Raw genomic sequence first — 14,035 nt, forward strand, 5'->3', positions numbered from 1 at the left:
CAGTTTCACAAAGCCAAGGGGCTGGGTGTGGTGGTGTATGCCTTTAATCTCAGGCACAGGCAGGTGGGTCTCTATGAGTTTGAGGCCAGCCTAATCTGTATGAATTCTAGGACAGTCAGGGCTATGTAGAGAGACCCTATATATGATGAAGATGACGATGATGATGAAACCCAGCAGCGGGAAAGTAGAGGTAGGCAGATCCTGGGGTTCTCATTGGTCAGTCTAGGTAACTTGGTGAGTCTCAGGCCAGAGAGAGACCTCAAAATGAAGGATGGCTCCTGAGGAACGACTTCTGGTCTCTGTACACATGTGCACACAGATGTGGACACGAATACTCACAAACATGTACATACACACAAGAAGTGCCTACAACAGCCACCGTCCACGCTACTCCATGCTTTCTACCCACCTCAGCTTCCTTCTCTAGGGCTGGAAGATGCTCAGTGGTCCCAGAGAAGAGAGCAGCCCCCACCCCACCCCTAGAGACTTCTAGGGGGCAGCTTGGGAGAGTTAGGGTGATAGCCCTGGTCCTGGGGAGTCATAATTAGGTCACTATCGATGCAATGAAACCATGGCCAGAAGCAAACTGGGAGGAGAGGATTTATCCACTTACTCTTCACAGGTTCATCACCGAAGGAAGCCAGGGCGGGAACTCAAACTGTAAGGAGGCAGGAGCTGATGCAGACATTATGGAGGGATGCTGCTTACCACCTTGTCCCCCATGGCTTGCTCAGACTGCACCCGGTACCACCAGGCCAGAGGTGGCAGCCCCCATAATGAGTGAGCCCTCCTGCACCAATCACCAACTAGGAAAATGCCCTACGACCTGATCTTATGTCGACATTTTCTCAACTGAGGGTCTCTTCCTCTCAGTAATATGGCTGTGTCAAGTTGACACAGAACTAGCCAACATGTGAGGGACGATGAGGGAGTTGGAGGCAGGGCAGAGTTGCAGGGCTGAAGCCAAACACACTGGAAACTTCGTCCCTGCACTTGGTGCAGGCCCCTCATAGGTCTCCAGGCCACAGGCAGGCCAGGGTGACCCCTTTGCTTCACTCCCCAGTCCCTGGTCCGCACAGCACAAGAATATATGGAAATCCCAATGTGTTGTGGCTCCTTAAGGTAAGTCTCTCCAGCAGCCATTCAGCCACTGTGATTCTTTTTTCTTTGTATGTATGTGGGGGGGGGGGGGCTGGGGTCTCTTCACGCTACGGTGCACATGTATCAGTCAGTTTTCCCCCTCCATGGGTTCCAGGGACTAAGCTCAGCCGCTCAGGCTTGCGTGGCCGTCGCTTTCCCTTGCTGAGCCATCCAAGCTGGTCCTCTGCTGTGGCTTCAACCGGCTTTCTTTCCCAGCTTCCTGTCCTGAACCCTGGGCCTGGGCCTTCCCTCGGGAGCATTCCCACAAAGTCCCCAGGCTGCCTTAACCTGCCCCTCTGTGTTCCTTCATTCTCCCGGCTCACCATCCTGTAATTTACAAAGCCACAGCCATGTGTTTTAAATCCATGTTTATTGCCCACAGCTCATTAGTATGGCATATATCACATAAACTGAGAAATTTTCTGAGGTTAAAAAGACAGTCTGAAGTCCCTGGGTATGTTGGGGCCTGGCTCATACCTGCCCAAGGCTGGGAGCCCACCATGGACCTGCCACCCTCATGGGCTCGTCTTCTCCTCCACCCACCCCACCCCCACCATCCTGGGCCAGAGGCTTCAGACAGAAGCCGTTCACAATCAGGAAGTGAGACAGAGTGTGCAGACACCCTGATTTGGTGGCCATCTTAGCATCTTGGACTTTTGGTCCCTACTCTCTCAAATTGCTTTCCAGAGATGGAACAGCATCCTTGGAGCCTTAGGGAATGTTTAAAGTAACCAAAGGAGAGGTGACCAGGAATGTTAGGGCTAGAGAGAGCCTGATATGGATATACCCCGACTGTTGCCAAAACTAGATCCAATGAGAGTTCTCTGTGCCCACCCCCCCCCCCAGGCCTGTTTCCTTTAGCCTCAGCAAATAGGGGCATTTGCATTTACATTCACAGAAAGCTTCCCTCATGGATTTTATGAAGCCAGAACAGGGTTTAGCAGCATGGCTCAAGACTCTCAGTCTCCATCACCCTGAAGGACCCTTTGCCACCGCAAAGCCGAAGGAGCTGCCCCCTCAGCTCACCTGGGCCAGTGTTTAGGAGCGTGGGAGAAATCACCCCCACACAAAACAAACCGACGAGGGATGCTGAAACAGTACAGTGACAGCCAGCACACAGGGAGAGCTGGAAGAGAGTCCTAGTCTGTGGGACTCTGGAGTGAGCAGGCAGAGCTGGGTGAGGGTGGTTTTTTGGTCCCAAGATCACAAGGACAAGGCTCCATGACAAGTGAGGGCAGGGTGAGCTGGGAGTGAAGTTTTCAAAAGAGGCTCCGGACAGACCTAGTCCCCAGTTAAGGCCTGGAGACCATGGTGCCAATGCCCATGGCAGATCTACCCCACTTCAGCTACTTCCACCTTAAGATTCTGGCAGGCAACCTGTGGCCTTGTCCTTGCTGCCCTGTGCCAGCCTATAACTGCCAGCATACATGTCTACCTTCAGCCTGATCCCTCCTGAGTCACCAGGGGGAGGTTTCAGGGTCACAAGCCAGAGCTCCCATTCTAGTGGGGTCAGATGAGGGCTAGATGAAGACCAGCGTATCTCCTTTCTGGGAATCTTTTAGACCAGGAGTCACCCTACTCATTCCCACTCAGACCCTGCCTCCCTAGGTAGACCCACCTCTTCCTCTAAGGCCTACAAATGAGACAGAGTCAAGAGCCAACAGCAAAGAGGCCTCCCAGTCTGTAGCAGTGAGAGCTGGCTTGTGGAGTGACACCCCATGTTTGTCTTAGGCATCCATACTACCTCCTCCACAGCCCATGAAGTGTTTGGCACAAGTGTTTGGTCTTCCAGGATGTGGGGATGGCAAGGTCCTTTTTTGAGGCCAAGTGCTGGCCATTTGCAGAGGGGCCTGATGCCTTTTCCAGACCAGAATCCACCTTAGAGGATATGCTTGGAACGTGCAGCATCTGAGCGAATCAGGCAGAGAGGAGTCAAAGGCCTGGTGGGAACCCCCATCCAGTCATTTGTTTCCAGGCAAGGGATGGAGGCCCAGAGATGTGGGTGGCTTGTCCACTGCCGCACAGCCAGCCAGTGTCAGAGCGAGGATGATGCCACCTCTCAGGCAGTTGCCAGGGATCTGGCCTTGTACCCTCAAGCAGGGGACACCCCTGTGCAGGAAGTTGTGGGATATGACAAACAGTGCAGTGGCTACACACTGGACAGCAGTGGGCTCAGCCCACCTTTGCTCCATTATAAAACTCCAGCTACTCTTAGAAAAGACCTTCCCCCAGAGAGCCTAGCCAGGCTCCTCTTCTTGTTCATATAAAACAATGTTCCTTCGTGGGGCTCCCCATTAAAGCTGGAGGGCTCTCAGGGGCCTGGAATCCATAAGAGCTCCATGAAAGATGACCCATGCCTGGATCACCGATTTTCACTCCACTGTGGTGTAGACATTCAGAGCCTGCTGCTCCCAGAACCTTCCAGAGATCTCTAGTGTGCCTTGAGCATGACAGCCAATTCCCGAGAACCTGATTATGGCTAGTTCGTCCTGTGGGGTGCAGACTACCTCCTCTCCTTTCCCTTCCCTAACTGAGGGGCCCAGTGGGCCTAGCCATTATATTTTCCGTCCATTATCCAACCCAGTTCCAGGCTCCTCTGTTTTCCTCCACCTGTTCACCTGCTGCTTCTGGTCAACTGCAACCAAGGCTCAGACTTGCTTCTAATAAAAAAAAAATTAAAAAAAAAAAGCAACATATAAAAGGATCCTAATTCTACTCCAGGAGAACTCGACAGTTCTTCAGCTCGCAGGGAATTGTGCTGAGTGGCGTTTAGACGACCCCATGTAAGGCCCAAAGGCGCACTTGATTCCTTTTGTGTAGGAAATGTGTCAGAATTCCTCTCCCCTATGTTAAAATGTGAATGGTTAGTCTCCCTACTGCTGGAGGTTGACTGCTCCCCAGGCAGTCCCTCCCTGCAGACACAGCTCATGAGACTCCTTCCCCACCCCAAACACCCGGCCTGGATAGTGCCGTGTTTCCAGGCCGGCTCATCTTCACTCACAGCCCCTTATTGTACACCACTGTCCGGCTGCTTGTAGCACGGGCTATCTCAGGCTCCAACTGGGAGGTTTCAATCTGGGGAGAGAAAGAGAAGAGTGCAGAGGTGGGGAGGGCCAGGAAGAGATGCGTGGTCTAAGGACTTCCCTGGTGCCCACAGTGCTGCCCCGTGCATGTCCCCCCCCCCCCGCCAGTGCCCACATGTCCTAGTGAAAGGGTATGCGTGTTTCTTCTTACATTGCCCTTCCGGCTCAGGGCTAGCCTCTTTCTTGTCTAGATTCTGGGTTTCCCTCATTGCAAATGCCCTTGTTCCCCATATTGCCGGCCCACTGCCCACCCAAGGCTCCCCCTTTGCAGTACCCTAGTCACTGTTCTCCTGGAGCAGTAATACTGCGGGTCTCAGATACCCCTTCTCTGTTTACACACACACACACACACACGCGCGCGCGCGCGCGCGCGCACGCACGCACGCACGCACGCACCACCTCAGATCTCAGGGACCATTACTTCAGCTCCTTCTCAGACTTAAGGATCCTTGTAGCCTGATTGGCAGAGGCTCCGCTTTAGAGGTCTGCCCATGCATCCATCTTTCAACTTGACCACTGCAGAGATCCTCAAAATCCCTGACTTCAGTCCGACCCTCGTGACTAGCCCACCGCCTAGTCAAGTCCACTCCCATCCTCTACAGAGGCCACCACACTCAGTCTCCTAGGTCACCTCAGCGGCTCGACCCACAGCTCCCCGCTCCTGAGCTGCCAAGCCTGCGTACTTCGTGGCTCTAGTGGGGAGCGGCTCTCAGACTCCCCTAATCAAATCCACAGCCTACCAGGCTTCACACTCGGCCCCTCCCACTCAGAAGACAGAGACCCACCTAGCTCCACTCTCTGCCTCTGCACAGCCTTCTCCTAGATGTCCTTCTCTCTCAACTTTGCTGCTCCTGGCTCCGCCCCACCTGCCCCACCTGCCCCCACCTGCCCCCACCTGCCATAAGAACCTTGCCTCTCAGGAAACTCCTTTTGCACTGTGGCAGGCTTGCCTGTGGCCCCGTATTTCTTCTCCCCAGCAACCATGTTTCTTTAAATTGTCCATTCTGGTCAAATCCACCTGTCTACCTCCCACTGCCTTCAGCCCACAGCAAATCTGGTTCCTGTCCCCATTATCTACTAAAACCTCTCTCTGCAAGGTCACTGGTACACTCATTCCACAACACCTGTTGGACACTTGCTGGAGTCTTTGGGGCTTGGCCTGGCCGGGCCCCTAGTGGCTGTCATGTCTGCGGGGTGTCCAGCAGCTGACTGCTGGCTAGTCAACGATAACAGATGCTTTATGGGTACATAAACTCAACTGTTCTGAAATGGGACGGCATCTGCTATTTCTCTCTGCCCCAACCCCAGCTCCATGTTATGGGCAATAATACCCTTATCAAATGGCTGCCCCTCCCCTCCCCTTCCGTCCGTTCCTCTCCCCTGTCCTCCCCTGTCCTCCCCTACCCTCCTTACAGATTCATCCATTTCAGCCCACTGTCTTCTGAATCTCTGGTCCAATCGCCCCTATCCTCACTAAAGATTGGTTCAGAGGCTTGAACCCATGCCCTCAAGCCCCATTGCTATGCTCCCTATTATCTTGAAGACACAGGACATGTGTGCTTCTTTGGGTGCATTAGACAAACTGCTCTATCCCTGCCTCACCCCAAACCTGCCTGGGTTGCCCTGTTGTCAATCCTCACCCCCAACCCTATTTTTCTCTGTCTCCTTTGTAGGCCCAGCTGTGGATCATTGCTCATCTACACTGGGTAGGACAACCTTTCTGGTTCAAGACCCCCGGGATTCTTACAGCCAAGTGATATCACAGCATTGTGTGGCTGACAGCTCACTCACCCTCTACCTCTCCTAGTCAGATAACAAGAACCCTCCCGAGGCATACCTGTGAATCTTGTTCACTCTGAGACATTAAGGCCTAGCACAGTGCTAGAGTCTCTCTGGTTGAATTAACGGGTAGAAAGAAAATGAGCGGCAAGCACCAGAGACTAGGCCCTTCTGCAAACCTCAGCAGCCCAGATGTTGGCCTTCAGCTCCAGGTTGCGCCAGAAGGGACGGCATGAGCTGGACCAGTGAGGGGCCAGGGAGCTGCACCTTGGTGGTAACTGCCTACCCCCAAGCTTGGCATGTGACCCAGGCAAGATCACAGAACTACCGGGTCTTTATGTTGTAGCTCAACTGAACGTGACCCTGGGTACACGCTACATGTGAAGTCATGGAGGCCTTAGAGGATAGCACCAACAAGGGACATTTCAGGGAGCTCATTCAAGACAGGGTATATAGGTCAAGGTCCAGGCAAGAGGGAGCTTGGTCAGGATTCGAACCGGCGGGCATGGATGGGACCCTGGAGAAGGGGCGCCTACCCCCGTCCTCCTCCATACTCTTAACACTCTGGCTACTTGAGATGTCCAAACAGACAAGAGCTAGGCTCAGGACCCAGGACCCCTCCCCCGAAACCGCCTTCTCCTGCCCCGCCCCTCCACCCCGGAGTCCCCTCCACCCTACCAGCTCCCCTCGTCCCTATGCTACCACTGACACAATGCACAGCGCCCACGCTGAAAAATCTAAATGCTTTTGAAAATGTTTAACCTAGTTAGACAAATTAGCAAAAATTTGTGCAAAACAATTTAGGTATTTAAAATATTCAATGTTTTTAAAAAACTGGAAAACTGTTCTTAGCTTTCAGCTGCAAAAACCAACAAAATATAACATCCCAGCAATCTTACCATGAGGTGTAACATAACCCTTCGGGAAAGCTGTTAAACAGCTACCGAGGCATCCTGGGAAATAGCACTTCATTTATTCAAATGCACATATGTCAGGCTTTGGCACCATATGTCATTCCAAGCTATTTACAGTAATAATTAAATCTTAATCAACGTTTAACCTCTGTAAAATGTTTGAAGAATCCTAATCACCCTTCAGACTGCACTAATGAAGGAGAAATATATAAACATAAAAGGAAAATGATGCATAGATACCACACTGGAAAGAACAGTAATTGCAAAATTGTATTTCTTTTAAATATAATCAGTAAACGATGTAAAGTAAGCCAAGGAGTATTTTAAGTTAAGACATCTTGGATGTCAGAGGTGTGAGCAGCTAATTTTGTTCCGCTACCCATAACAGATGTAGCATATTTTATTTTAGTGCCATTATTAGCAGCTCCCCATGCAGCTTTCCCTGAAGCACCGAGGCCCACATTAAAATCCTAGAGGCTGCTCACCGCTGAGGTGGAGGACCGAGGCCCAGGGCCGTGGCCCGCAGGGTCCACTTCCCACAGAACACAGCACCCCACACACGCACGCACACACAAGACGGAGGCCTCTCCATCGTGGCACCCAGGCTCCCGTGGGCCCCCACCAAGCTCAGGGCAGCAGGTAGAATGGAAATAAGTGTGTGTGGGGGGGGGGAGGAGCGGCAGGCAGTGCAAAGCCTCCAGGGGGAGGTGGCCCAGGCACTCTTAGATTAGGGTCTTGGGGACAGAGCTGCTATCCCTGCTCATTTTCATTCTGTGTGTGTATACGTTCGCACTAGCCGACTCCACACACTCAGGCTGGGTGAACAGTGACGGACAGGGCCAGCCCACTGCCCTGGAGAAGCTGGAAGTCTAGGGGAGGAGTCAGAAAGTGTAAGCAGATGGATTCCTGAGAGACAAGCAAAGTACCATGGAAACTGGGGAGGACCTTGGGGTTGCCGCGTACTGATGGAGGAACAAGGAAGGGGAGGCTTCTCAGAGGAGGTGGGCCAGGAAGAGAATGGAGGATTTGGATGAGAGAAGGCAGGCAATACTTGCTAGATTAAGGGGGAAGAAACCAGCTGGCCAGTCGGCATGTGCTGTGCAATGAAGGGCAGTGGTAGTCATAGGGGACACACGGATGTCAGTCTAGGACAGGCAAGACATCTTAGACTACCTGGAGGTGCGTGTCAGCCATTATCTAAAAGAATTAGGGAGCCATGGAAGGATTGTGAGCAGGGATGGCACACCCAGGTTTCAGAAAGGCCCCTCTGGCCATGGCAGGGTGGGGGGATGGGAGGAGAGCGTGTGAGGGGGCTGGGGAGCCTCCCAGAGCAGCAGCTGTTGGAACCAGAAAGTTCTTAGGTCCTGCCTTCTGATGCTGCCCGTGGGAGCAGGAACAAGAGTGTGCCAAGGAGCCTTTCTGAAGATGACATCCACGGAGTTGATGACCAATTGCATGTGGGGGTGAGGGGGAGGTGTCGAGGATGACTGGGCGTTGGATGACTCCTAATTCTAGCTCGGGAGCTGGGGTGGTGGTGATACCACTCTCAGAGGCAGGGAATAGGAGGGGGGTGGGTCGTCCATGCTGAGGCTGGGGTGCCTGTGGGTCTTCTGGGTGGAAAGGCCTGAGAGGCAGATGGGCCCAGGGTTCTGGGCTCTGGGCAAGAGGGAGCCGGATGTGTGCACTCAGCCAGCGCCTCCAGAGTGGGGGAGCTTGCCCGGAAGAGCAGATGGAGGGGAACAGGCACATTGGAGGGGTGGAGAAGGGGATGAGCCCAGGAAAGCAGCCTTAGGCGGCCAGCACGAACAGCTGAACAGTGACACAGAGTACCCAGACACCTCAAGGCTCTGGGTATCGAGAGAATGCTGTGTCACAGTGGCCCCAGTGATGGGTTTGCTCTTGGACTGTGGGAAACCTCCCCCCCAAAAAGACTTCCCCATGGGGACTCAGTGCTGACCCTGGGTGCATGCAGCCCTACTCCCATTCTGTGACAAGTCAGCCAGCCACCTGGGAGGAACCCTCTAGTTCTCTGGCCATGGCTGGGCGTGGGGCCATTGATAAGCGGAGACCACCGGGGGCCATCTCCATTGGGCCAACTGGGGAAGGCCAGGACAAGGACCCTACTGTTGCCTGTGCCATCGGGCCACCATTTCCTCTTCTTATCCATAACCAAGTGTACCTGTTGTAGGTCCGCTTTCTGAGATGAAGGCAGGAGGGAAAGGTTCTCCCAAGCAATTTCCCCAGGCCCAGTCTGGCAGTGCCCTCACAGTACGACTGGACACTGCAGCTTTTCCAATTTCCCTGACCAGCTCCGACCCTCCCTGCTCCCCAGAGCAAAGGACAAGTGCTGTTCTTCCTGAGGACTCCTCTGCTGCCAAGTGGGACTGAGAGGTGACTTAGGAAGCAACAATTTGGCTTCATATGCCACAATGGAAATGGCACAGTAACTGGTAGGTGGGGGCTGTGGAGGGACTAAGAGATAAAGGCTCAGAGAGGCTTAGGTACAGCCAGAAAGGGCGCCAGCATCAGAGATCCTGGGGGTTGGGCTGAGAAGGCTGGGACTTGACTATATCCATAGGGCAACCCCCACGGGCTCCAGGGAGATGAGACTGAACTGCCACAGGAAGCTTCAGACTGAGGCCACCAGGAATCTGTGTCTAACCTGGTGGGCTCCTTCAAGCCTGGGCTGGTAGAGCTGAGTGGAGGTTCTCATAGAGAAGTGTCTAGAAGAAGGTACCAGAGCCTCAGAAAGAAGGAGATGCAGGGACCATAGAGGACATTAAAGGTATCGCTCAGTACGAGCTGGGTGGTACCTCTTGTCCCAGAACTGTCGATGCCATGAGCATGTCCAGCCTGTCATGAAACAAACTCTATCACTACTCCTCTGGCCTGTTTCATCAGCCCCATATCTATCTGCAGACCAAGCTCAAACCATGAAACCCTTCTCAGGAGACGCCCCCAAACGCAGAGCACCATGTCCAGTATCTCCCCTAAATAACTTAGGCCCAGCTAGTTCCAGAGCCCTGGCTTCCCTACAGCGTTCCTTCATGGCCTGGGAAGGGTTAACTTTGAGTTATTTGCAGCCAGACGCCCTGTGTTGGGGTGGGGGCCAGAAGTCAGGAATGCATTGGGGGCACCTATGCCTCCCAGCCTGGGAGCACACACACACACACACACACACACACACACACACACACACACACACCTGCAGCCAGGCCCAGTGGATAGTTTACATATTTGAACCTGAAGCTAAGGTGCAGAGACATAAACAGGAAACTGGATCCCCCAGCCTGTGCCCCATTCTCGGGGGCTTTTCCCTACTACAAAGCGCTCCCTCCTCCTGCCTCTGAAGCGGTGGCAGGCTTTTCTACCTCCTTTTCAAAGAGAAGGGCAGAGGGGCGGGGCATTCAGCCTGACCCTGTGACACAGCCTAAAGCCACTTCCTTGCCTGCCCAGGGAGGGGTCTGTGCCTCTGAGGCAGGCAGGTGGCACAGCATTTGAGGTAGGTTCCCAAAGCCTGGCTGGCCCACCAGGCAGCCATTTCCACTTTTCTCTCCAGGACTGAGCGGCCCTCAGGTTCTGCTCATATAAACACACTGCACACCAGTCTCTGCAACTAATCTGAGAGTCTCTGAATGGCCGGGGTAAACCGGGCTACAGAAGCAGCTGAGGACTGGGCTTGGACCTCTGGGTGCCTAGGTTAGGCCTCTGGTATCCAGGTTAGACCCCAACCACCTTGTTAACGATGGCCACATGCCAGCTAGACATGGCAACACATGCCTATCATCCCAGAGCTTGGGAGGCAGAGGCAGGAGGATTCAGAGACTAGGTCAGCCGGTCTACACAGAAAGATTCTGTCTCAAACAAAACAAAACCAGACTCTTTGACTCCAGACTCAGCAAAGCCACCTCCCAGAACCTTCTAGAATACCTGTTACATTTGGTGGAGAAGCTTGGGTGGGCAGAACTTCCACTGCGCAAAGAGCATGTCTGGCCTGCTCAAGCCTCTTGGGGCTTTCTCTGGGTTCCCTGGATTCTCTGCTCTTGAGTCTAGGCTATTTCTGCCTCTTTCTGGAGGGGTCCCCTGACCTCACGCCACACCCAAGATTGTGGCCTTAAGCATTTCCAGCACATGTGTTTACCTTCATCACATCTCTGGTTGAAGAAATGGGCTGGGAGGAGACAGACCACAGCTCCCACATCCACACCCTCAGGATGGCTCAATATCCCAACTCAATCAAACTGAACGAACCCACCCCACCCCACCCCACCCCACCCCCACGTGGGGCTCCTGCCCTGAGCTTTGTAGACCCAGCCAGTCTTCCAAGCCCCCCCCCCAGTCCTCATTTCGTGTAACTTTATATACTGTTCCTGGGTGCCCTCTGGTGGACTGACCTCAGAGTCTTCTTAGCCCCGAGGACTCAGTTTCCCCATATATAGCCAGGAAATTTTTCTAGGACAAAGATAACAGCTGGAAGTGGGTGGGCGAGTCTTAGGAGGGGGTAGACGCTCTCATGATGTTATGGAGAAACCCTGCCCAGCCTTAGCCAATAACTAACTCCTCTTACAGGGCTGGGCAAGGCACTTTTCACTTAGTACTTTTCACTCATTGGAAGTTTTGCCCAGCTAAGCCTCCTCCACTCCATCTTGAATCTATCTAGAAGGTTCCGGGAGGGAGACCTGGGAAGGACAGGTTGGGAGGCGGCTATCCTGAAACCTGTCGTGGAGAATGTGTGCATACTGGCGTGTATGCACGTGTGTGGTAGGCCTGTGTGCATGCATGGGTTAGAATGGGGGTGTGGGGAACAGTAATATGACAGGTGGCGTTGGCGTTCCTGGGATCCAAGTGGCTTTGCCATCCCCGTTTGTCCCTCCTGGGGGGTCCTGTGGGCAAATTCCAAGAAAGCAGCGGGCGGGGAGGCGGCAGATTTCTGACGGCAAAAATAGCCTGCTTCAGCATTCAGTGGGGATTGATTAAACCAGCAAACGAGAAAAACCCCAAACAAACATCTCTAAGCAAAGATGGATGTGAGCCTGGAGAAGAGGGGCAATACTCTGTAGACAGTGAAAGGTCCTGTGGACTCAGGAGGGACGCAGTGCCCACTAGACACTGTCTCTGGCCCTGCTTTAGTCCTGGAAGAGCAGAAGGAACATGAACCCACGGAGTCAATGTGAGCCAAATGAGTCAGGTGGAGATGGACGCGGGTCCTCAGCCTCACATGGAGGGAGGGAGAGGCTCTGTCCTAAGGTTGGCAATGGGACCAGATAGGTCCTGAACATTGAGGAAAAATGTCCCAGGAACAGAGCGTTCTAGAAGATTCCCAACTCTTCCCTCAAACTTGTTCTCAGAGAAAGGGAGACAAACTGGGGAGGGTGGTGTCTTCCGATTGTCACACTGCCTAGCCAAGGGAGTCCATCATGGTTCTAGTACCCATGGGAGGGGCACATTCTTACCTGGGGGGGGTATACCTTTGTTTCTTAACTCTGAAAACTATAGAGGGACAGGAAGAGGCCAGGAGCAGGGACTGAGTAGGGACTGAATGTGACCCCAGGAATTACTTTAGAGACCATATGCATATAATGCTGAGGATCAGAACATCCTGGGAGGCCCTCTCCCTCTGGAGATGAGCTGGGGGAGTGGTTAGGTTGGGGGGGGCGGGGATTGATTGGCACGGCTGATTGATGCTTTTTCTTTCAGTTAAGGTGTTCAGCAAAAGCTAGAGACTGGGGAGGAGGGGCCCAGCTGCCGAGGAGAAGTCAGAGAAGGCCAAAGGCCAGGGCCCAACAAAAGATAACAGACAGAACAAACAGGCCCAGTGGGAAGGGAAACAACCTCTGGCTTGTGAGACTCCTTGCCCCCAAAAGGCCTCCGCAGCCACACCCTTCCAGCCACAGTTAAGTGCTGGGGCCTGATCCTCCTCTCCAGGCCTGCCTCAGAGCAGCTGGGAGGCCAGGGCCCTCGACTACAAGGGAGACAAGCTCCGCAGTAGGCTAAGGGCCTTGCCCAGCCTCCTCTTGGCACCTTTGAGCTGCACTCAGAGGGCACACTGAGGCTGCGAGAAAGGCAGGCGCCCGAGGATCAGCATGGGGCTTTGCGTAGCATTGCTGCCACCCTTCTGATCAAGCACCTGCCTTATTTTCACTTCCAGGTTCCTACAGGGCAGAGACTGGAAGGAACTTCATTCTAATATTTGCCTTTCGACTGAGGTCTTAACGGGGGCCATACAGGGCTCAAGCTGGGGAAAGCCAATCAGAGGGCAGAAAGGAGGCCAAAGGCTGCAGGGTGGCCCCAGACAACAATCCCCCAGACACACACACACCTAGAGACAGGGCTGAGCCTCAGTTGTCACCTCACCCACCCCCACCCCCACTGGTCCCCAGACAAGCCCCGCCTTCTTCTGTGGACACATTTCAACCTCACCAAATCGGCTAATTATTGACAGTTGGTGAAGAGGAGATTTCACTTTTTCCTCCTGTTAAACTGCTCCTAATTAGCTCCCTGTCACCAAGCCTGCGCCCGCCCGCTGCAGTCCCCGTTCACAGCGCCTCATTAACCTTTTGCTCCTCTCTTGCCGCCTGCCAACAAGATGAGAACAAAACCAGATTGTGGAACAATAGCTCCCGCTTGTGCGGCAGCCCCTTTCCCTAGCCCCCTGGCTCCCCAGGGAGCAGAGGGGGAGGGGAGAACCTGGGCATGGGAGAGTCCCACAGGACTAGAGGCATTAAGGAAGGCCGAGGCAAGGGTGAGGGAGGCTTGGCCAGGGTACTGCTTCTTGCTCCCTGGGAGACCTGAGGTTCATTAAACTGCTGGGTTGGAAACATTCCCAGGTAGAAAACACTGGCTGTCAGAATAGGAAGCGTATTCGGCACTGCCCAATCCAGACTCCAAGCCCGTGGGCTCCGGATGCTCCCCCCCACCCCAGGAGTGTCTAAGACACCAGTGCACATTCAGATGGGACAGGGATGGAGGTGACCACGTTTGCCTTGTTCAGAGGCCTAATATTTACAATGGACACGGATGGCCTGAAAGGCCACCCAAAATTAGGACCTTGTCAACTATGGGACCCTCCACAACCCACCTCAAGGAGCATTAAAGAAAGCATAGCTCAGCCCCTGGCTT

At 53.7% G+C, this 14,035-nt stretch overlaps 1 protein-coding gene across 3 annotated transcripts in view; it reads right to left on the reverse strand.

Annotated features, from left to right (window-relative positions):
* Positions 1 to 4,095: 4,095 nt before the first annotated feature.
* The window catches only part of Sfxn5 (sideroflexin 5), a 103,847-nt gene continuing 93,907 nt past the window's right edge, over positions 4,096 to 14,035 (reverse strand). For 2 of the 3 annotated variants that reach the window (XM_051202956.1, XM_051202957.1), the window contains one exon: positions 4,096 to 4,215. In XM_051202956.1, coding sequence (XP_051058913.1) covers positions 4,138 to 4,215 — 78 coding nt within the window. In that variant the 3' untranslated portion in view covers positions 4,096 to 4,137. The remainder of the gene's footprint in view (positions 4,216 to 14,035) is intronic. The other variant, XM_051202958.1, reaches the window with a different exon arrangement.

The sequence above is a fragment of the Phodopus roborovskii genome, unplaced genomic scaffold (assembly GCF_943737965.1).
Source record: "Phodopus roborovskii unplaced genomic scaffold, PHOROB, whole genome shotgun sequence".
Lineage (NCBI taxonomy): Eukaryota > Metazoa > Chordata > Mammalia > Rodentia > Cricetidae > Phodopus > Phodopus roborovskii.